The 24,337-nt window shown below is 46.2% G+C and overlaps 1 protein-coding gene across 1 annotated transcript in view; it reads left to right on the forward strand.

Moving 5' to 3' along the window:
• The window catches only part of LOC126273063 (atherin-like), a 500,756-nt gene that overhangs the window by 408,767 nt on the left and 67,652 nt on the right, over positions 1-24,337 (forward strand). Inside the window, exons 4-5 of the mRNA XM_049976469.1 lie at positions 9,624-9,790; positions 16,431-16,663. Of these exons, the coding sequence (XP_049832426.1) occupies positions 9,624-9,790; positions 16,431-16,663 (400 nt within the window). The remainder of the gene's footprint in view (positions 1-9,623; positions 9,791-16,430; positions 16,664-24,337) is intronic.

A 24,337-nucleotide genomic window follows, 5' to 3' on the forward strand; every position in this document is an offset into this window, starting at 1 on the left:
GGCCGTCGGTGTAACGCACGGCTTTCCGGGCGGGAAGGAGCGCCTGGTCCCCGGAATGAATCCGCCCGGCGGATCTGTGTCGAGGTCCGGTGAACAGGCCAGTCTGTGGATGGTTTTTGGGCGGTTTTCCATCTGCCTCGGCGAATGCGGACCGGTTCCCCTTATTCTGCCTCAGTTACACTATGTCGGCGATTGCTGCGCAAACAAGTTCTCCACGTGCGCAAACATAGCGGTTACACTCGTCTGGTGTGAGACGTTCGCTGGGGGGTCCACCGGGGGCCGAACCGCACAATAACCCTGGGTATGGTGTGGGGCGGCGGAGGGGTGAAGCGGACTGCGGTGGTCGTCGTGAGGTTGTGGACCACTGCGGATGCGGGGGACGGAGCCTCTCCGTCGTTTCTAGGTCCCCGGTTAACATACAATACAGTACAATACTACTGAGAAATTGTTGTTTAGAGGACCAGTCACATCTCCAACACAGAGAAGAACAAATCATAAGAAGCACACTTTTTGTTCACGCAGATATGTGATTATTTAAGACCATTCTATACAGAGAGCAACTCAGATCTTAATCGTGCGGCTCCCCTACGCCAAATAGTACCGTATGACCCCTCCAACCAAACTCACCTGACTTTCTCTTTTTGAGTCGTCAGTCTTCTGAATGGTGGGACGCGGCGCGCCACGAATTCCTGTCCTGTGCTAACCTCTTCATCTCAGAGTACCACTTGCAACCTACGTCCTCAATTATTTCCTGTATGTATTCCAATATCTGTCTTCCTCTGAAATTTTTGTCCTCTGCAGCTCCCTCTAGTACCATGGAAGTCATTGGCTCTGAGCACTATGGGACTTAACATCTGAGGCCATCAGTCCCTTAGAACTTAGAACTACTTAAACCTAACTAACCTAAGGACGTCACACACATACACGCCCGAGGCAGGATTCGAACCTGCGACCGGTGCGGTCACGCGGCTCCAGACTGAAGCACCTAGAACCGCTCGGCCACACTGGCCGGCCATGGAAGTCATTCCCTGATGTTTTAACAGATATCGTATCATCCTGTCCCTTCTCCTTATCAGTGTTTTCCACATATTCCTTTCTTCTCCGATTCTTCGTAGAACCTCCTCATTCCTTACCTTATGAGTCCACCTAATTTTCAACATTCGTCTGTAGCACGACATCTCAAATGCTTCGATTCTCTTCTGTACCGGTTTTCCCACAGTCTGTGTTTCACTATCATACAATGTTGTACTCCAGGCGTACATTCTCAGAAATTTCTTCCTCAAATTAATGCCCATTTTTGATATTTGTACACTTCTCTTGGCTAAGAATGCCTTTTTTGATATAGGTAGTCTGCTTTTGATGTTCTTCTTGCTCCGTCCGTCATTGGTTATTTTACTGCCTAGCTAGCAGAATTCCTTAAATTCATCTACTTCGTGACCATCAATCCTGATGTTAAGTTTCTCGCTGTTCTCATTTCTACTACTTCTCATTACCTTCGTCTTTCTTCAGTTTACTCACTATTCACACCGCTGCGTCACGATCACATTCAAGGTTATGTGCAAAACCGCAGCTGTAAAAGGATCCTTTGATTTTCATGCAGTCTAATTCTTCTGGCCTCGAACTGAAAATTTCGCCCAGTTACCTCACTAACGCACTTCTAAAGCGCAGTAAATACGTTGGTGATCGTCGTTGAGATATCATGGAGGTTTCCTAGAAGTAATCCTGGAATGTGAAAGACAGGAAATGTAGTGGTGCCGTGTTTGTGTTGCCTGCTACACTGAGACCAGAACAGCAGGATGGTCACCTCTGACCCCAGCGTGTCGTGTGCAGGACGCTTTGCGGATGAGATTTTCCAGCACCGCAGCGAGTACGGTTGCTGGTGCAGTAACATTATTATTCAACACTTCTCATAAAGTAGGCTGTCGGCTGAGACGCTGGTGCTGACTGCGGCCAGTAGTAGCGAATTAGTCCGCGCTGAGGCGGTGGAATGCTGAGACAGTGTGACAACAGCTCACAGCGACCTTGGCTTAGTTGATAGACGTGTGTCCCCACTACAGCACAGTGAGTTTAGCTCCTGGACTGATATACTCGGCCCAAGACGACTGACAGGATCGTGGATACACTCTCGACGAACCCAGGACTCACATAACTGGCTGGAGGGTCGGGCAAAGAAGGCATCCAGTCATGGGACGACGTGGACGATTTCCTCTTCAGCTCCCATAGTTTCGTGAACTTCCGTAGGTGGAGGCGCTATACGTAGCGTTAGAAATAGGAGGTGCTTCCAGGCACAGGGCTGTCATTGAGTTTCTTTTGGCGGAAAACCAGAGAACTGCAGATGTTCATAGGCACTTGCAGAATGGCTTCGGAGATGTGGTAGTGAACAAAAACACGGTGAGTCGTTGGGCGAGGCGTCTGTTGGCATCGCTGTGGTAGTGCTGACACACTTGTCCGCCATTTGGGGTACCCAAAAGTGTACCACCTAACAGAAGACCATAAAGAACAACGTAGGACCATCTGTGTGGAATTATTGCAAGTTACGAGGCTGATCGTAAAAAAAATTTTGTCCGCCACTTGCACAGGGTTCATCATTTCGACCCGGAAGTAGAATGGTAATCTATGCAGTGACGCCACACCACGTCACCTCCGCAGAAAACGTTCAAAGCCGCACCCTCGGCCGGTAAAGTAATGGCGGCGGTCTCCTGGGACTCCGAAGGGGCTATCCTGTCTGATGCCCTCCCTTATGGTGCAACGGTCAATTCTGAAGCTACTGTGCTAGCCTCAGGGAATTGAAGAAACCACTTCAGCGTGTTGGTCACCACAAAAAATGCAAACGAAATTCTCATTTCTGTTACAACTCAAGGCCTCGCACAAATCTGCAGACCTGGGAGGAGTTCACAAACCGTCATTGGACTGTTCTACCCTACAACCCGGATCTCGGATCTTCCGACTTCCAGCTGTTTGCTCAATGAAGGATGCACTCCACGGGACGAAATACATGGATTATGGGGAGGTTACTGATGCAGCAAGGCGTTGGCTCCCACGTCGACCAGTGGAGTGGTGCCAGGCTCTCCCGGTAAGGTGGTGGAAGCCCGTCGCACTGAACGAAGATTAAGTTCAAAAATAGGAGTTTGTAGCCAAAAGAGTGGAAAATAATATAGTGTATTGCAATCCTGAAGAAAACTACCCTGCTTTCATAATAAAAATGTGATGCGTTATTTATCGAACGTCGCTCGTAATAATTAACGCGAGCATTGGCCGTGAAAAGTCTTTCAAAGTTAAATATACAGGGTGGTCGGAAATTCCCGTTACAAATTTCTAGGACATGTAGAGCGTATGAGTACAGAACATTTTGAATAGGAACTCGTGTCCAGAATCGTATCGTCTCCGTTCTACGACAGTTTCAATTCAGATGTGTACCTCGTCAACGTCTAGTTTGGGAAAGAGGAACGTCTCAGAGTTCCCTGTCCTGGTATGCAACAGGGTAGGCACGATGACATGTACTACGCCAAACGATCCCCAGATGTCACTATTTGCTTTGCTGTGAGACCGAGTCAATACCTGTGCATTACCGACAGAGGAAACATGGTGCAGTACACGTTTGCGGAATACACAGACATGCTCCTTGTGTATGGCGAAGCTGTAGGTAACGGTAGAGCTGCTAGTCGGCTCTATCACGAACGTTTTCCGCACCGTCACACTCCATCGCACAAACTGTTTGTCCAAGTTACACAACGGCTACGAGAAACAGGTACCTTCACCGTGGGGAGGCAGGGCTACGGTGCTCCACGGCGACGCCGCACTCCTGAATTTGAAGAAGGTGTACTGCGTCGCATTCAAGATAGCCAGTCAACGAATTCGCGAACAATAGCGCGTGCAATGGCTGTTAGCCACAGTACCGTCTTGGACGCCCTGCATGAGCAACAATTACATCCGTACTACATACAACGGGTACACCCTATGGGACCAGTAGACTTTCCACAACGAGTTGTCTTCTGCACATGGTTCCTGTACCGTTGCATCGACGCGCCCCTGTTTCCACGTCGAGTTCTCTTCACAGATGAATGTAGGTTTACAACGGACTGCGTTCTGAGTGCTCGAAATAGTCATGTCTGGGTGGACGAAAACCCTCATGCCACGCATGTTCAGGGATTTCAGGACAGGTTTGGAATTAACGTGTGGGCAGGTAGTCTGGACGGTCGTGTGATTTGACCATACCTAAAAGCTCACGGGTCCCACATACTTAGTCTTCCTACGACACGTACTGGATCCGTTCTTGGAAGCTGGCCATTGAATGTCCGTCAGGAAATGTGGTTTCAGCATGATGGAGCACCACCTCACTTGTCACTGGCTGTTCGGAAACATCTCAACATACGGTATGGGGAAAGATGGATAGGCCGTGGTGGTCCAACCGCGTGGACGCCACGATCGCCGGATTTAACCCCTATGGACTACTTCTTGTGGGGCCTAATTTATGAGACACCTGTAGAGACAGAGGAAGATCTGCCGGTAGAGTTCTGGTCGCTGCACAAGAAATTGAAGAGACAGCAGGTGGGATGGAAAAAGTGTACCAGAACATACTTCGGAGGTACAATGTGTCTAACAACGCTGTTGTAATGCATCTGTACGTTTCGGCTGGTGCCGTAGATGCTGGGTTCTTGTTGTTGTCGACTAATTTCAACCATAAGGTGTAAGTTGTAATGCAAATGCGTACGTAATAACGGAACGAGTCAGTATGCTTTTCAAATGGATTGCAACAATTGTAATGGGTCACGTTTAAGTACATTCCTCACGTGGGGGTGGATGAGATAATCATCTGCATTGAAACTGTCGTAGAACGGAAACGATACGTTTCCGGACATGGGTTCCTATTCAAAATGTTATGTATTCATTACTCTCTACATGTCATAGAAGTCTGTAACGGGAATTTCCGACCACCTTTTAGATCTCTCCTTCCATCTGCTCAGTATGAGAAACTTCAGTCACTGCTCTCTGTCGACGCTCCAGCAGAAAGCGGCATATTCTCATACCTCTCCCACGCTCTGTGGCCACCTGTTACATATGGAGTGGATACTCACCCGTTCCAGCTCGCTCATAGTGACAGCAGCGCAAATATTAAATCCTAACATATTTTAGACACGATGTAATAAAACAAGATTCGAATTGCAACATAAACGCCATAAAATGAAGAGGCTAGTTCGGAAATCACTCGTGTGGAAAGTTGCAACAAAGCAGTGTTGGGATTAAAGACTACAACACACCTCACGTCTTTCTTTTTTTTCTAAATCTCACAACTATACTGAGACAGTTCGCCAGTCGGATAATGCGCACCTGAATAATCGTGAGCTTGCTGTATGAGAAATACACCGCATGATTTTTTAAATCATCCGCAGTTAAGGGAGGAGCGACAGAGAGCGCCACGATGAACGCCGCACTGCGTCCGACGTGTTACTATCACGACGTGCCATTAATCTTGGTAATTGGGAGCGTGTATCGGCAGCTATCGGTGAAGTTGCGCATTAGCCACGCCCACGTGGCTTCTGGTTAAGCGCAGCTCGCTCGCCCCTAGGCTCGCCGTTGTTGGCGACCGGAAGGCATTCGCGTGATTAACGAGCCGAGTGCAGCTGCGGCCTCGGAGGCCTTCGTCCAGTGGCCAGCTTTTTCATCCCACGCTGAGTGATAGGAATCTGCGGTAATGCGCCACTGATACGGCGGCCAGAGCGCTGCGCTAGTCACGGCATTTAGCACGCGAAATGCTCTGTCCCAATGGCGCCTGCGTTCCGGCAACACAGCCCACTAGCCGCGCGCGCTAGTAACTGCGTGACAATATTGCTGAGGACCAGTCTTACTTTTTTCCTAACAAGGATACTACGGAATAATCATCATTCATTCCCTCCGCACAGAAGACATTTCGCGTAAGGATCACGAAGGTAAGATATAGGAGAAAGAAGGGCTAGTGCAGAGGCATATACAGGGTGGCCCATTGATAGTGAGTGGGCCAGATATCTCACGAAATAAGCATCAGACGAAAAAACTACAAAGAACGAACCTCGTCTAGCTTGAAGGGGGAAATCAGACTGCGCTATGCTTGGCCCGCTAGATGGCGCTGCATAGGTCAAACGGATATCAACTGCGTTTTTTAAAATACACTCCTGGAAATTGAAGTAAGAACACCGTGAATTCATTGTCCCAGGAAGGGGAAACTTTATTGACATATTCCTGGGGTCAGATACATCACATGATCACACTGACAGAACCACAGGCACATAGACACAGGCAACAGAGCCTGCACAATGTCGGCACTAGTACAGTGTATATCCACCTTTCGCGGAAATGCAGGCTGCTATTCTCCCATGGAGACGATCGTAGAGATGCTGGATGTAGTCCTGTGGAACGGCTTGCCATGCCATTTCCACCTGGCGCCTCAGTTGGACCAGCGTTCGTGCTGGACGTGCAGACCGCGTGAGACGACGCTTCATCCAGTCCCAAACATGCTCAATGGGGGACAGATCCGGAGATCTTGCTGGCCAGGGTAGTTGACTTACACCTTCTAGAGCACGTTGGGTGGCACGGGATACATGCGGACGTGCATTGTCCTGTTGGAACAGCAAGTTCCCTTGCCGGTCTAGGAATGGTAGAACGATGGGTTCGATGACGGTTTGGATGTACCGTTCACTATTCAGTGTCCCCTCGACGATCACCAGAGGTGTACGGCCAGTGTAGGAGATCGCTCCCCACACCATGATGCCGGGTGTTGGCCCTGTGTGCCTCGGTCGTATGCAGTCCTGATTGTGGCGCTCACCTGCACGGCGCCAAACACGCATACGACCATCATTGGCACCAAGGCAGAAGCGACTCTCATCGCTGAAGACGACACGTCTCCATTCGTCCCTCCATTCACGCCTGTCGCGACACCACTGGAGGCGGGCTGCACGATGTTGGGGCGTGAGCGGAAGACGGCCTAACGGTGTGCGGGACCGTAGCCCAGCTTCATGGAGACGGTTGCGAATGGTCCTCGCCGATACCCCAGGAGCAACAGTGTTCCTAAATTGCTGGGAAGTGGCGGTGCGGTCCCCTACGGCACTGCGTAGGATCCTACGGTCTTGGCGTGCATTCGTGCGTCACTGCGGTCCAGTCCCAGGTCGACGGGCACGTGCACCTTCCGCCGACCACTGGCGACAACATCGATGTACTGTGGAGACCTCACGCCCCACGTGTTGAGCAATTCGGCGGTACGTCCACCTGGCCTCCCGCATGCCCACTATACGCCCTCGCTCAAAGTCCGTCAACTGCACATACGGTTCACGTCCACGCTGTCGCGGCATGCTACCAGTGTTAAAGACTGCGATGGAGCTCCGTATGCCACGGCAAACTGGCTGACACTGACGGCGGCGGTGCACAAATGCTGCGCAGCTAGGGCCATTCGACGGCCAACACCGCGGTTCCTGGTGTGTCCGCTGTGCCGTGCGTGTGATCATTGCTTGTACAGCCCTCTCGCAGTGTCCGGAGCAAGTATGGTGGGTCTGACACACCGGTGTCAATGTGTTCTTTTTTCCATTTCCAGGAGTGTAGGAACCCCCTTTTTTATTACATATTCGTGTAGTACGTAAAGAAATATCAATGTTTTAGTTAGACCACTTTTTTCACTTTGTAATAGATGGCGCTGTAATAGACACAAACGTATAAGTACCTGGTATCACGAAACATTCCGCCAGTGCGGACGGTATTTGTTTCGTGATACATTACCCGTGTTAAAATGGACCGTTTACCAATTGCAGGAAAGGTCGATATCGTGTTGATGTATGGCTATTGTGATCAAAATGCCCAACGGGCGTGTGCTATGTATGCTGCTCGATATCCTGGACGACATCATCCAAGTGTCCGGATCGTTCGCCGGATAGTTACGTTATTTAACGAGACAGGAAGTGTTCAGCCACATGTGAAACGTCAAACACGACCTGCAACAAATTATGATGCCCAAGTAGGTGTTTTAGCTGCTGTCGCGGCTAATCCGCCCATCAGTAGCAGACAAATTGCGCGAGAATCGGAAATCTCAAAAACGTCGGTGTTGAGAATGCTACGTCAACATCGATTGCACCCATACCATACTTCTATGCACCAGGAATTGCAAGGCGACGACTTTGAACGTCGTTTACAGTTCTACCACTGGGCACAACAGGAATTACGGGACGATGACAGATTTTTTGCACGCGTTCTATTTAGCGACGAAGCGTCATTCACTAACAGTGGTAACGTAAACCGGCATAATATGCACTACTGAGCAACGGAAAATTCGCGATGGGTGCGACAAGTTGAACATCCGCGACCTTGGCGGGTTAATGTACGGTGCCGCATTATGGGAGGACTGATAACTGGCCCCAATATTATCGATGGCAATCTAAATGGTGCAATGTACGCTGATTTTCTACGTAATGTTCTACCGACGTTTCACCGCATGACAGAATGGCGATGTACTTCCAACATGATGGATGTCCGACACACAGCTCGCGTGCGGTTCAAGCGGTATTGAATAGCATATTTCATGACAGGTGGATTGGTCGTCAGAGCACGTTCATCGGATCTGACGTTCCCGGATTTCTTTCTGTGGGGAAAGTTGAAGGATATTTGCTGTCGTGATCCACTGACAACGCCTGACAACATGCGTCAGTGCATTGTCAATGCATGTGCGAACATTACGGAAGGCGAACTACTCGCTACTGAGAGGAATGTCGTTACACGTACTGCCAAATGTATTGAGGTTGACGGACATTATTTTGAGCATTTATTGCATTATTTATTTACAGGTAATCACGCTGTAACAGCATGCGTTCCCAGAAATGATAAGTTCACAAAAGTACATGTATCACTTTGGAACAACCGAAATAAATAAACTGTTCAAACGTACATACGTAATTTAAAAGACGTACCTGTTACCAACTGTTAGTCTAAAATTGTGAGCCATATGTTTGTGACTATTACAGCGAAATCTATCACAAAGCGAAAAAAGTGGTCGAACTAAAAAATTCATATTTCTTCACGTACTACACGAATATTTAATAAAGATGGGGGTTCCTATTTAAAAAAACGCAGTTGATATCCGTTTGACGTATGGCAGCGCCATCTAGCGGGCCAACCATAGCGCCATCTGGTTTCCTCCTTCAAGTTGGACAAGTTTCGTTGTTTATAGTTTTTTCGTTTGACGCTCATTTCGTGAGATATTTGGCCCGGTCGTGATTAATGGACCACCCTGTTGAAAATCATCTTTTTCTCGTCCTTTTTGCAAGTGGAGCAGGAAAAGCCATAACAAGTAGTGGTACAAGGTACCCTCCGAACTGCACCATACATTAGCTTGCGAAATATGTAGGTACACGTAAATGTAAATACGTCATCGTAGCTCATTTCTAATTAATGCCCAGCGCATACGAGCCATTGTTGCTGACTATGTACCAAATTTCTCATCTATGGCGCTCCCAAAACGACGTGTAAATTTGATAGTGTATTGTTCCTACTTACAAACTACAGTTTCGCTGTTTGCTATCCTTCATGGTTGTAAACTGTGGACGTGGTAACGGAATGACGTGGGAAAAGGCAGGACCCTGGTGACACAGGCGGTGTCCGTGTTGCAGGCCGGCGGCTGGCCAGCCGGCGTCTGTGATCGGCGGCCCCCAGAAGGCCAGCCTGCAGCCGCCAAGGACCACCACCGACGCCAACGGCGCCCCCGCCGGCGGACGACTGCGGCGCTTCTTCTGCGCGCCCTGGGACAAGGTCGCCTGCTGCGCCGGCAGGAAAAAAGGTGCGTGTCTCCTCTCCCTGAACACGGCCTGTGACTCTCGCCCCCCCCCCCCCCTCTCCCTCACCCCTTCGCTAATCCGTCTACATTCTGTATAGCAGAAGTACCCGGATCATGCTATATTAGTCGGAGGCGACTTCAGCCTACCTAGCATAGACTGGGATGTCTATGGATTCATTACAGGTGGTACAGACAAGCCGTCGTGTGAATTACTTTTGAACACATTATCCGAAAATCGACAGCCAACGCGTCATTGGAATATTTTAGATCTGATAGCCAACGAACAGCCAGACCTCATCGACGGTGTCAGTGTTGAGACAGGGATTAGTGATCATTATGTTGTCATTACGATTGTGGTTACGAAAGTTAAAAAGTCGGTCAAGAAGGCTATGAGAGTATTCTTACTAGAAAGAGCAGATAAGCAGTTGTTAGCATCCCACTTAGTAAATGAATTGACTTCATTTACTTCCGGCACGATGGACGTGGAAGAATTACGGGCAAATTTTAAACACATTTTAAATCACGCATTGGACAAGTATGTGCCGAAAAAGGGAGTTACGGACGGAAAAGACCCACCGTGGTTTAACAGCGCAATTCGGAGAATGTTCAGGAAGCAAAGATAGTTGCACTCGCAGTACAAGAAAGATCGGGAGAATGATGACAGGCAAAAATTAGTAGAGATTCGTGCTGCTGTAAAAAGAGCGATGCGCGAAGCATTCAACCGCTACCACCGTCATACCTTAGCAAAAGATCTTGCTGAAAACCCAAGGAAATTCTGGTCTTACGTAAAATCGGTAAGCGGGTAGGAGGCTTCCATCCAGTCACTCACGGTCAGTCTGTCCTGGCAACGGAAGTCAGCAAAACGAAAGCTGAAATTTTGAATATAGCATTTGAGAAACCTTCCACGCAGGAGGATAGTACAAACATACCGCCGTTTGAGTCTCTTACAGATTCCCGTATGGAGGACATAGTGATAGACTTCCCTGGGGTAGTCGAGCAGCTGAATGGGTTGAAAATAAATGAATCGCCAGGTCCTGATGGGATTCCAATTCGGTTTTACAGAGAGTACTCTACAGCATTGGCTCCTTACTTAGCTTGCATTTATCGCGAATCTCTTGCCCAACGTAAGGTCCCGAGCGACTGGAAAAAAGCGCAGGTGACGCCTGTATATAAGATGGGTAGAAGGACGGATCCTCAAAATTACAGACCAATATCCTTAAAATCTTTTTTTTTTTTTTTTTTTTTTTTTTTTGCAGGATTCTCGAACATATTCTCAGTTCGAATACAATGAATTTCCTTGAGACAAAGAAGTTGCTCTCCATGCATCAGCATGGCTTTAGAAAGCATCGCTCCTGCGAAACGCAACTCGCCCTTTTTTCACATGATATCTTGCGAATCATGGATGGAGGGTATCAGACGGATGCCATATTCCTTGACTTCCGGAAAGCGTTGGACTCGGTGCCCCACTGCAGACTCCTAACTAAGGTACGAGCATATGGGATTGGTTCCCAAGGATGTGAGTGGCTCGAAGACTTCGTAAGTAATAGAACCCAGTACGTTGTCCTCGATGGTAAGTGTTATCTGGAGTGCCCCAGGGAAGTGTGGTAGGTCCGCTGTTGTTTTCTATCTACATAAATGATCTTTTGGATAGGATGGATAGCAATGTGCGGCTGTTTGCTGGTGATGCTGTGGTGTACGGGAAGGTGTCGTCGTCAAGTGACTGTAGGAGGATACAAGATGACTTGGACAGGATTTGTGATTGATGTAAAGAATGGCAGCTAACTCTAAATATAGATAAATGTAAATTAATGCAGATGAATAGGAAAAAGAATCCCGTAATGTTTGAATACTCCATTAGTAGTATAGCGCTTGACACATTCACGTCGATTAAATATTTGGGCGTAACATTGCAGAGCGATATGAAGTGGGACAAGCATGTAATGGCAGTTTTTGGAAAGGCGGATAGTAGTCTTCGGTTCATTGGTAGAATTTTGGGAAGATGTGGTTCATCTGTAAAGGATACCGCTTATAAAACACTAATACGACCTATTCTTGAGTACTGCTCGAGCGTTTGGGATCCCTATCAGGTCAGATTGAGGGAGGACATAGAAGCAATTCAGATTGGTGGTGGTGGTTGTTAGTGTTTAACGTCCCGTTGACAACGGGATCATTAGAGACGGAGCGCAAGCTCGGGTTAGGGAAGGAAATCGGCCGTGCCCTTTCAAAGGAACCATCCCGGCATTTGCCTGAAACGATTTAGGGAAATCACGGAAAACCTAAATGAGAATGGCTGGGGACGGGATTGAACCGTCGTCCTCCCGAATGCGAGTCCAGTGTGCTAACCACTGCGCAAGCTCGCTCGGTAAAAGCAATTCAGAGGCGGGCTGCTATATTTGTTTCTGGTAGGTCTGATCCTCACGCGAGTGTTACGGAAATGCTTAAGGAACTCGGGTGGGAGTCTCTAGAGGAAACGAGGCGTTCTTTTCGTGAATCGCTACTGAGGAAATTTAGAGAACCAGCATTTGAGGCTGACTGCAGTACAATTTTACTGCCGCCAACTTAAATTTCACGGAAAGACCACAAAGATAATATAAGAAAGATTAGGGATCGTACAGAAGCATATATGCAGTCATTTTTTCCCTCGTTCTGTTTGGGAGTGGAACAGGGAGAGAAGATGCTAGTTGTGATACGACGTACCCTCCGCCACTCACCGTATGATAGATTGCGGTGTATGTATGTAGATGAATATGTAGATGTACTAAAAGAAATGGGATACCACAAGAATCTACTAGGCCACAATAACTCAAGTAAAATTGTAATTGTCACGTGACTAGGCCCTCCCGTCGGATAGACCGTTCGCCGGGTGCAAGTCTTTCGATTTGACGCCACCTCGGCGAATTGCGCGCGGTGGGGATGAAATGATGATGATTAGGACAACACAACACCCAGTCCCTAAGCGGAGAAAATCTCCGATCCAGCCGGGAATCGAACCCGGGTCCTTCGGATTGACATTCTGTCGCCCTGACCACTCTGTTACCCGGAGCGGACAATAACACAAGTGAAACAGTTAAGATGATTAATAATTACGGTTGCCAGCCCGGTAGGGCAATTACTGTTCGATAAATCAGTAATGACCTGAAAAGTAGATGTCTGAACTAATAGTGAAATAATCACGAGGAAGCAGAAGGCGTTCATACACGTGGTTAAAACTACATGCTAGAAATAAGAGTGAATATTACATAAATATCTTCTGATAATACAATGCAGTTAAACGAAATAACTTGGAAGGTGCTTTGAAATATACGACGCTGAATTTAGTGGAACTGAAGCTTACTATTGTAAATACGAATCTTGCGTAATCTCACGCTACTGATTACTCGATACTAGCAGCTTTTGAGAAAGCACAAATTAATTGTAGTTTAATGAAACAGTTTGTAATAAGATTCCTTATCAGTTTTGAAAGTTAATTTGACTGGAAACTAATCATGTACTTGATTATGAGAATTGCAACACATTTCTGACAATGAACTTTGAACCAAGCCAATACACTCAAGGATAATTATGTTCAGAAATGTTGTGTATAATTGCTATTTAAGCTTCTCAGACTCACAGTGAACAGTGCCTCTGATTGTTATACAAGTCAAGCAGTTAACTGTATGATGCGTGTCTAATAACGACATTTAATAAATTTTAAGTAGCAAAGCAAACTGACAAGATTTTAATTTATTTATTCAGTTCTTTTCTGTCACACACGACATTCGGATTAGCACACACTGAAAACGTTTGGACCCTGCCTAGGTTACAATGACATAGGTTAAGGAATATAACAGGAAAACGCTATTGTCTCACTTATTATTTGAAAAATGATCAAAATCATACACTAGATAATGCCCCACATGACCATAGAATGAAGGCTTTCTCGACCATATGACATTTCTGTCGGTAAACCTTTCGGGGTATAAGATCGTGGTCCACGAAACTCTTCTGTTCCTAACGTTTAGTCCAAGATGTGTTTCTTAAGTGTATCTGTTGACTGTAGGTGACTGTGCAGCGTCTATTGCGTGATGTCAAGTTTGTGCTACTTGATGATGAGAGTTGGGAGACCATAAACCTCAGTTCCAATACATAGTCGCCAAGATTCAACGGAAGAGCAACGCCTCTGAAGATGCCCAGAGCAGTTCTGGGCGAAATGTTAGGAACATAAGAGTTCCGTGGACCAGCCCTTATACCCCGAAACATTTACCAGCAACAATGCATCACAGTTCTTACACAACGTGAATGATTTTATACGATCTTACAGTATAGATAATGCTAGAATAACTTCAACATTGACGAGCGCCCTTGCATTAACCACGGCAGATTCAGGGGCAGCTACTTGCTGTTGTAAGTGTTTCCTTCATTTGCCCAAACTAGCCACGGAACAGTGCCTCCCAATACATATATGAAGTGGTTTCACAGAAGACGCTACCTGCGCACGCAGCCATATCCATCACTCTGCTCTCTGTGAATATTTATTACCTCGCAGGCTCTCTTACGTCACGTCCCACCGACCAGGGACTATGCTCTCTACATAGCTGTTACTCTTTGGCGTTGGTGATTACCCGGTAAAATAACAGTTTTTGACATTAATAATTCTACGTTAGTTAAGACAACATGTGACGTATTCATATTACAAATAAATAGAACATTATTACAGTTTTGCATAATAATATCGACAGCAGAGTACATAACACTGCCGAAAAAATTGGGAGGCACTCTGTATTATAGGCGTCACATCTGACAAAATCATGGGTACTTCCTGTAAAGATGAACGTACGTTGGGAGGGTGGTGTAGTTTTAGGTTACGTAGAGTCCTTATCCTCGCTATTTTTAGTGAGATCATCTTTTACTGTGTTCTAAACTTCAGTGTTCTTGTCAGTCTCAATGCACCAATTATTAGAATTGGGAGCTTCGGAGTGGATATCACCCAGATATAGTGTTTCTTCGCAATGTTCTTTTGTGTCAAGTGGATGACGATGTCAGTATTGTTGGATTGTGCCTAGTGTTTTCCTATTGTCAATGGCCGCTTCACTGGTAATTACGAGGCAGCAGTCGGATGATCAAAAGTTCCACTGAAGATAGTATTCTGATAGGACAAATTCGTCTCGTAAATATAATAGTCGAAGAATGAATCGTATGGCTTGTTAGTTTGTAGACTCCTAGGTATTTGCTTCCTCTGCGCAAGATGCACTTTTCCTTGAGATGTGCTTTTTGTTTCTTAAGTGTTTCTGTTGAGTGTATACGACTCTGTAGCGTGTACCGCGTGACGTCAAGTTTGTGCTATTTTATGAAGAGGGATGGGAGACAATTAAACTCAGTACAGAGCCTGCTCCTCTGCAAGAGCGCCAAGGGAGTCGCCTTCATGAGGCACTATGGAGCAATCGGAAGAAACCTCTACTTTTCTGTGCTAGACACAGGACGCCACTATGGAGGATTTTATTCCTAATTACAAGACTGAAGGTGGCAGGGTAAAATTCAAGGAGCGAAAGACTATTTACAATTTGTACAGAATCCAGATGGCAGTTACAAAGAGTCGAGGGGCATGAAAGGGAAGCAGTGGTCGGGAAGGGAGTGAGTCAGGGTTGTAGCTTATCCTCGATGTTATTCAATCTGTGTATAGAGCAAGCAGTGAAGGAAACAAAAGAAAAATTCGGAGTAGGAATTAAAATCCATTGAGAAGAAATAAAAACTTTGAGGTTCGTCGATGACACTGTAATTCTATCAGAGACTGCAAAGGACCTGTAAGAGCAGCTGGACGGAGTGGACAGTGTCTTGAAACGAGGATATAAGATGAACATCAACAAAAGCAAAACGAGGATAATGGAATGTAGTCGAATTAAGTCGGGTGCTGCTGAAGGCATTCGATTAGGAAATGAGACACTTAAAGTAGTAAAGGAGTTTTGCTATTTGGGGAGCAAATTAACTGGTGATGGTCGAAGTAGAGAGGGTATAAAATGTAGACTGGCAATGGCAAGAAAAGCGTTTCTGAAGAAAAATTTGTTAACATCGAGTATAGATTTAAGTGTCAGGAAGTCGTTTCTGAAAATATTTGTATGAAGTGTAACCATGTATGGAAGTGAAACACGGACGATAACTAGTTTGGACAAGAAGAGAATAGGAGCTGTCGAAATGTGGTGCTACAGAAGAATGCTGAAAATTAGATGGGTAGATCACTTAACTGATGACGAGGTACTGAATAGGATTGGGGAGAAGAGGAGTTTGTGGCACAACTTGACTAGAAGAAGGGATTTGTTGGTAGGACATATTCTGAGGCATCCAGGGATCACCAATCACCAATTGAGTATTGGAGGGCAGCGTGGAGGGTAAAAATCGTAGAGGGAGACCAAGAGATGAATACACTAGACAGATAAAGAAGGATGTAGGTTGCAGTAGGTACTTGGAGGTGAAGAAGTTTGCACAGGATAGAGTAGAATGGAGATCTGCATCAAACGAGTCTCTGAACTGAAGACCACAACAACAACATCCACTGTGCCAACTTACAAGTAAATCTGAGCTGGGTGCGATGGGGAGGTTCCCTTGTAAGTAAGTGGCAGCCCTTGTGGCGTCACCTGGCGTTGTACAGCGTCAGCTGTTACGTGCGCAGAGGGTCGCGCCGCTGGGAGGCCGGCGGCTGGCGGGGTCGACGGCGGGTGCCGCGGTCGGTGCCGGCGCTGCTGCCGCTCGCTGCTGTGCCTGGACGTGGTCTGCTGCCAGCCCGGCTCGCGCTGCCGCTGCTGCTGCTGCGCCCCCAAGCAGCCGCAGCGCGGCCGCCTCGAGCACCGCAAGAGCACCTCGCAGCTCTCCAAGAAGACCAGCAGCGTCGGCGACGCACACGAGGTATCCGCTCCACACATCTCCACCTAACTACTGCCAGGGCCGTTCAATAAGTAACGCGATGTATTTTTTTTTTCTGAAAGCAGATTAGTTTTATTCAGTATTCCAATACACCATATTATTCCTGTGGTGTGCGTACTGTAAGACCTTCGGTACACACACCATCAGATTATATGACTTGTCGCTCTAACGAAGTAGGCGAGTGTCAGCAATATGTCTCGTGGTCTTATCGTGGCGTGTTTATTTTCTGCCGTTAGATCAGACGGTATAAATGCCACTTGCACGCTTAGAGTAGTAGATTGACGGTGACCAACTTTAAACAGAACTCGATTAATTTTCACACACAATTATTAAAATAATAAAGAGCACAGATATTACGTAACTTGATTCTGGATGCTGTTTACAATTGACAATCTGAAGTTCCTTTTGTCTTGGTACCTTAATCTTATTCTCACATATCTCTGATACTTGACAAAGTGTCTATACATTTCTCTTCATGGCTATGTACAGAAATATGATAATCTTATTAGGCGCAGACTGAAACTTGACTATAGACTGGTACAGACTAATGCAGACTGACTAATCGGAGGTCTGTACACTTGTTATAATACCTCGCGCGTTCAGGTATCACTGCGCGAGTGTGATCCGCGAGGAAAAAAGGTTCTTCGTTAGCAGCAATCTCATTGGCTGCGTTACATATTAATACGCGGATCGGCGGAAGCAGAATTTGGTTCGTCTCTAAGGCAGTGCCATCTCGTAGTGCGGAGACGGACGAGCGCTGCGCCTACGCTCTTGTGCTTAGCGGGGCGCGCTCTAGTGGGAAAGTTGTATACACGCTGACTACGCGGAACTATGTACACAACAATTCCACACTCTTCTAGCAACAAAATTCTATTTTTCAACATAATCTCCATTCAATACGACGACCTTAAGCCACCTTACTGTGAGGGCCTGTTTGCTTGTACGGTCCCACATTACTGGACGTCATCGGAGCCATCACTTCTCCATTATCCTCGTACTGCTTCCAGTGCAGCGCATCCTTCATTGGGCCAAACAGGTGGAAATCGGAAGGTGCCGGATTCGGGCTTTAGGGTAAATAGGAGGAACAGTCCAATGATAAGATTTTCACTCTGCAGCGGAGTGTGCGCTAATATGAAACTTCCTGGCAGATGAAAACTGTGTGTCAGGGCGAGACTCGATCTCGGGACATTTGCCTTCCGTGGGCGCACTGTTATAATCTGCCAGGAAGTTTCATATCAGCACACACTCCGCTGCAGAGTGAAAATCTTATAGTGGAATCATCCCCCAGGCTGTGGCTAAATCATGTATCCGCAATATCCTTTCTTTCAGGAGTGCTACACTACTGGCTATTAAAATTTGCTACACCACGAAGATGACGTGCTACAGACGCGAAATTTAACTGCCACGAATAAGATGCTGTAATATGCAAATGATTACCTTTTCATAACATTCGCATAAGGTTGGCGCCAGTGGCGACACCTGCAACATGTCTCGCTTCCCACGCCCGGCTTCCCGGGTTCGATTCTCGGCGAGGTCAGGGATTATCTCTGCCTCGTGATGACTGGGTGTTGTGTGTTGTCCTTAGGTTAGTTAGGTTTAAGTAGTTCTAAGTTCTAGGGACTGATGAGTATAGATGTTAAGTCCCATAACGCTCAGAGGCATTTGAACCATTTGCACCTACAACATGCTGACATGAGGAAAGTTTTCAACCGATATCTCACACACAAACAGCAGTTGACCGTCGTTACCTGGTGATACGTTGTTGTGATGCCTCGTGTAAGGAGGAAAAATACGTACCATCACGTTTCGGACTTTCATAAAGGTCGGATTGTAGCCTATCGCGATTGCGGTTTATCGTATCGCGACCTTGCTGCTCGCGTTGGTCGAGATCCAATGACTGTTAGCAGAATATGGAACCGGTGGGTTCAAGAGGGTAATACGGAACGCCGTGCTGGATCCCAACGGCCTCGTGTCACTAGCAGTCGAGATGACAGACATCTGTTCCGCACGGCTGTAACGGATCGTGCAGCCACGTCTCGATCCCCGAGTCAATAGATGGGGATGATCGCAAGACAACAACCATCTGCACGAACAGTTCGATGATGTTTGTAGCAGCGCGGACTAGCAGCTCGGAGACCGTGGTTGCGGTTACCCTTGACGCTGCATCACAGACAGGAGCGCCTGGGATGGTGTACTCGACGACGAACCTGGGTGCACGAATGGCAAAACGTCATTTTTTTCGGATCAGTCCAGGTTCTGTGCACACTGGAAGCCTGTATTCGTCATCATCGCCATACTGGCGTATCAACCGGCTTGATGGTATGGGGTGCCATTGGTTACACGTCTCGGTCCCCTCTTGTTCACATTGACGGTACTTTGAACGGTGGACGTTAATTTAAGATGTGTTACGACCCGTGGTTCTACCCTTCATTCGATACCTGCGAAACCCTAAATTTCAGAAGGATAATGAACGACCGAATGTTACAGGTCCTGTACGGGCCTTTCTGGATACAGAAAATGTTCCACTGCTGCTCTGCCCAGCACATTCTCCAGACCTCTCAGCAATTGAAAACGTCTGGTCAATGGTGGCAGAGCAACTGGCTCGTCTCAATACGCCAGTCACTACTCTTGATGAACTGTGGTATCGTGTTGAAGCTGCATGGGCATCTGTACCTGTACACGCCATCCGAGCTCTGTTTGACTCAATGCCCAGGCGTATCAAGGCCGTTATTACGGCCACAGGTCGTTGTTCTGGGTACTGATTTCTCAGGATCTATGCACCCAAATTGCGTGAAAATGTAATCACATGTCAGTTCTAGTATAATATATTTGTCAACCGCATTTCTTCTCGGTGTAGCAATTTTAATGGCCAGTAGTCTCGTTCTGCAAGGTTCGCAGGAGAGCTTCTGTAAAGTTGGGAAAGTGGGAGACGGGGTACTGGCGGAAGTAAAGCTCTGAGGACGGGACGTGATTCGTGCTTGGGTAGCTCAGATGGTACTGCACTTGCCCGTGAAAGGCAAAGGTCCCTAGTTCGAGTCTCGGCCCGGCACACAGATTCAAGCTGACAGTCCAATGATGTTTTGTGGGCTTCTCTCGGGTGCGTTGACTTGTGTGAGGCCTTGCGTTGCCATGGCGAGGGATATGTTCGTTTGCACCTTTGAAGCGACGAACATCCTGAAGCCGTTCTTCAGTTTCAGTTTCCGCCATTACAGGAGTCACAGCTGCGTGCGGCCACCCTGCACGCCGGAGATCAGACAGCTTTGCGCGATCTTTCTGCGACAGACGTCTCGCCCAATGATTCACCGTGCTTTTGTTCACTGTCATCTCTCCATGTTCTGGACGCGCCTATGAATATCTCCTATGCTCTGGCTTTCCGCCAAAAGAAACTCGATTATAGTTATCTGCTTGGAACGCAGCTCCATTACAGACGACGTTTTGAAGGCTACGTATAGTCCCGCCTTCTATCGGAAATTCGTCAATTATTGGGGCTGAAGTGGAAATATCCCCAACAAATTCCCAATTTTTTCAACTGAAATTGATAAAGGAAAAAACGTGTTGCGTTACTTATGAGAAGCCCCTCGTCCAATAACTGGTTATTGAACTTGGAACGCGTAAGTGCGCGCTTACGAGCCCCCATTTATGCCCATCTAAAAAAAAGTCCGTGGCACAAATGGTCTCATTGTATCTTAAAATATTCTCCAATAAAATTTGTACACTTTCAAAGTTTTAGAATCAACTGTGGTAACCTTTTTTTCTCACTGATACTGATACCCCAAAAATGTTGTTCAAAAGGATGTAATAACTTGAGCAGAAGACTGGTGTCCACGCATTGTTTCGTATGACCTAGTTTTAGGTCATCAGCCTTCAGATTTATCTGATTCGGTACGCCACGAATTCCTCTCATGTTCATCTCATCTTCACTTCAGAGAAGCACTTGCACCCAATATCCTCAGTTACTTATTGGATATGTTCCAATCACTGTCTCTGCCTGCCCTCTACAGCTCCCTCAAATACAATGGGGTTGTTCCCAACACATACGTCTACATGACTATTCTGCAGTTCACAGGTAGGTGTCTTTACCTTCAAGCTGAAACTTTCCTGACAGATCAAAACTGTGTGCCAGACCGAGACTCGAACTGGGGACCGAGATCGAGTCTCGGTCTGGCACACAGTTAGTTTTAATCTGTCAGAAAAGTGTCGTAACACCGCACACTCCGCTGCAGAGTGAAAATCTCATTCTGGATACTTTCAAGCTATTTCTCTATCGTTTCACTCTCGAACAGCGTGCGGGAAAAATGTCCACTTAAATCTTGCCTTGCTTGCTATGATTTATCTTATTTTATTACAAATATCAGTTCACCCTTTGTAGATGGACACCATCAAAATATTTTCGGATTCGAAGAGAAAAGTGGTGATTCAAATTTTATAAGGAGATCCTGTAGCAGCAAAAAACGGTCTTTTTAATGATTGCCACCCAATTCACGAATCATACCCGTGACATTCTCTCGCCTATTTCGTAATTATACAAAACGACCTGCCTGTCTTTGAACTTTTTCGATTTTCTCCATCAGTCCTATCAAATGCACAGCCAACATCGCCCAGCAATACTCCAGAAAACGAAGGACAAGCGTGGACGCTAAATGCTTAGTGTCTACCGACAGACATAGTCCACTTAGCCGTGCATTTATGACTGTGTAGAAAACATCAGACAGTAAATTACGTAATCTGTTGCGGGGTAAGTAACACTGAAATGGGTACATGTTAAGGTAACAATGATCACTATATCTGCACTTACACCTCAACCTACTGTATACAGGCAGCAATTTCTCGATTATCAGAGTGAGATCTGGACCCCGCATCGTCTTCAGGCAGACAAAGTGACTCCCTTGCACAAAAGTGGATTTTAAATGAAAATATTCCTTCTGGTTACTACGGAATACTTCATGCCTAGTTTTCTATTTTTTTTTAAAAAAAAAAAAAAAGGCCTCAGAGATATTCACGGATAATCGAGAAACACGATAATTCACACCCGCTGTGTTGTTGTAATATAAATACACAATACTTTGAGGTGACAAAAGTCATGAGATGCCCCCTGACATATTCTCGGGCCTCCTTTTGCTCGGTGTAGCGCACCAACCGACGTGGTATAAATTCAATATGTCGTTAGAAGTTCCCTGTAGAAATATGCTGTCTATATGTTGTTGTTGTTTTGGTCTTCAGTCCTGAGACTGGTTTGATGCAGCTCTCCATCCTAATCTATCTTGTGCAAGCTCGTTCATCTCCCAGTACCTACCGAGCGAGGTGGCGCAGTGGTTAGCACACTGGACTCGCATTCGGGAGGACGACGGTTCAATCCCGCGTCCGGTCATCCTGAATTAGGTTTTCCGTGATTTCCCTAGATCACTTCAGGCAAATGCCGGGATGGTTCCTTTGAAAGGGCACGGCCGATTTCCTTCCCCATCCTTCATTAATCCGAGCTTGTGCTCCGTCTCTAATGACCTCGTTGTCGACGGGACGTTAAACACTAATCTCCTCCTCCTCCCAGTACCTGCTGCAGCCTACATCCTTCTGAATCTCTTGGTCTGTCTCTACGATTTTTATCCTCCACGCTGGCCTCCAATGCTAAATTTGTGATCCCTTGCTGCCTCAGGACATGTCCTACCAACCGATCCCTTCTTCTAGTCAAGTTGTGCCTCAGTCTTCTCTTCTCCCCAATCCTATTCAATACATCCTCATTAGTTACGTGATCTACCCACCTAATCTTCAACATTCTTCTATAGCGCCACATTTCGGAAGCTTCTGTTCTCTTCTTGTCCAAACTATTTATTGTCCATGTTTCACTTCCATACATGGCTACACTCTATACAAACACTTTCAGAAACGATTTCCTGACACTTAAATCTATACTTGATGTTAACAAATTTCTCTTCTTCAGAAACGCTTTCCTTGCCATTGCCAGTCTACATTTTATATTCTCTCTACTTCGACCATCATCAGTTATTTTGCTCCCCAAATAGCAAAACTCCTTTACTACTTTAAGTGTCTCACTTCCTAATCTAATTCTCTCAGCATCACCCGACTTAATTCGACTACATTCCATTATCCCCGTTTTACTTTTGTTGATGTTCATCTTATATCCTGCTTTCAAGACACTGTCCATTCCGTTCAACTGCTCTTCCAAGTCCTTTGCTGTCTCTGACATAATTACAATATCATAGGCGAACCTCAAAGTTTTATTTCTTCTCCCGGGATTTTAATACGTACTCCGAATTTTCCTTTTGTTTCCTTCACTGCTTGCTTAATATACAGATTGAATAACATCGGGGATAGACTACAGCCCTGTCTCACTCCCTTCCCAACCACTGCTTCCCTTTCATATCCCTCGACTCTTATAACTGCCATCTGGTTTCTGTACAAATTGTAAATAGCCTTTCGCTTCCTGTATTTTACCCCTACCACCTTTGGAATTTGAAAAAGAGTATTCCAGTCAACATTGTCAAAAGCTTTCTCTAAGTCTACAAATGCTAGAAACGTAGGTTTGCCTTTCCTTAATCTTTTTTCTAAGATAAGTCGTAGGGTCAATATTGCCTCACGTGTTCCAACATTTCTACGGAATCCAAACTGATCTTCCCCGAGGTTGGCTTCTACCAGTTTTTCCATTCGTCTGTAAATAATTCGTGTTAGTATTTTGCAGCCGTGACTTATTAAACTGACAGTTCGGTAATTTTCACATCTGTTAACACCTGCTTTCTTTGGTATTGGAATTATTATATTCTTCTTGAAGTCTGAGGGTATTTCACCCATCTCGTACATCTTGCTCGCCAGATGGTAGAGTTTTGTCAGGACTGGCTCTCCCAAGGCCGTGAGTAGTTCAAATGGCATGTTGTCTACTCCCGGGGCCTTGTTTCGACTCAGGTCTTTCAGTGCTCTGTCAAACTCTTCACGCAGTATCGTATCTCCCATTTCATCTTCATCTACATCTTCTTCCATTTCCATAATATTGTCCTCAAGTACATCGCCCTTGTATAGACCCTCTATACACTCCCTCCACCTTTCTGCTTTCCCTTCTTTGCTTAGAACTGGGTTTCCATCTGAGCTCTTGATATACAAGTGGGTTTCTTTTCTCCAAAGGTCTCTTTAATTTTCCTGTAGGCTGTATCTATTTTACCCCTAGTGAGATAAGCCTCTACATCCTTACATTTGTCCTCTAGTCATGCCTGCTTAGCCATTTTGCACTTCCTGTCGATCTCATTTTTGAGACGTCTGTATTCCTTTTTGCCTGCTTCATTTACTGCATTTTTATATTTTCTCCTTTCATCAGTTAAATTCAATATTTCTGCTGTTACCCAAGGATTTCTACTAGCCCTCGTCTTTTTACCTACTTGATCCTCTGCTGCCTTCACTACTTCATCCCTCAGAGCTACCCATTCGTCTTCTACTTTATTTCTTTCCCCCATTCCTGTCAATTGTTCCCTTGTGCTATCACTGAAAATCTGTACAACCTCTGGTTTAGTAAGTTTATCCAGGTCCCATCTCCTTAAATTCCCACCTTTTTGCAATTTCTTCAGTTTTAATCTACAGTTCATAACCAATAGATTGTGGTCAGAGTCCACATCTGCCCCTGGAAATGTCCTACAATTTAAAACCTTGTTCCTA

This window comes from Schistocerca gregaria, chromosome 5 (genome assembly GCF_023897955.1).
Source record: "Schistocerca gregaria isolate iqSchGreg1 chromosome 5, iqSchGreg1.2, whole genome shotgun sequence".
In the NCBI taxonomy this organism is placed as follows: Eukaryota; Metazoa; Arthropoda; class Insecta; order Orthoptera; family Acrididae; genus Schistocerca; species Schistocerca gregaria.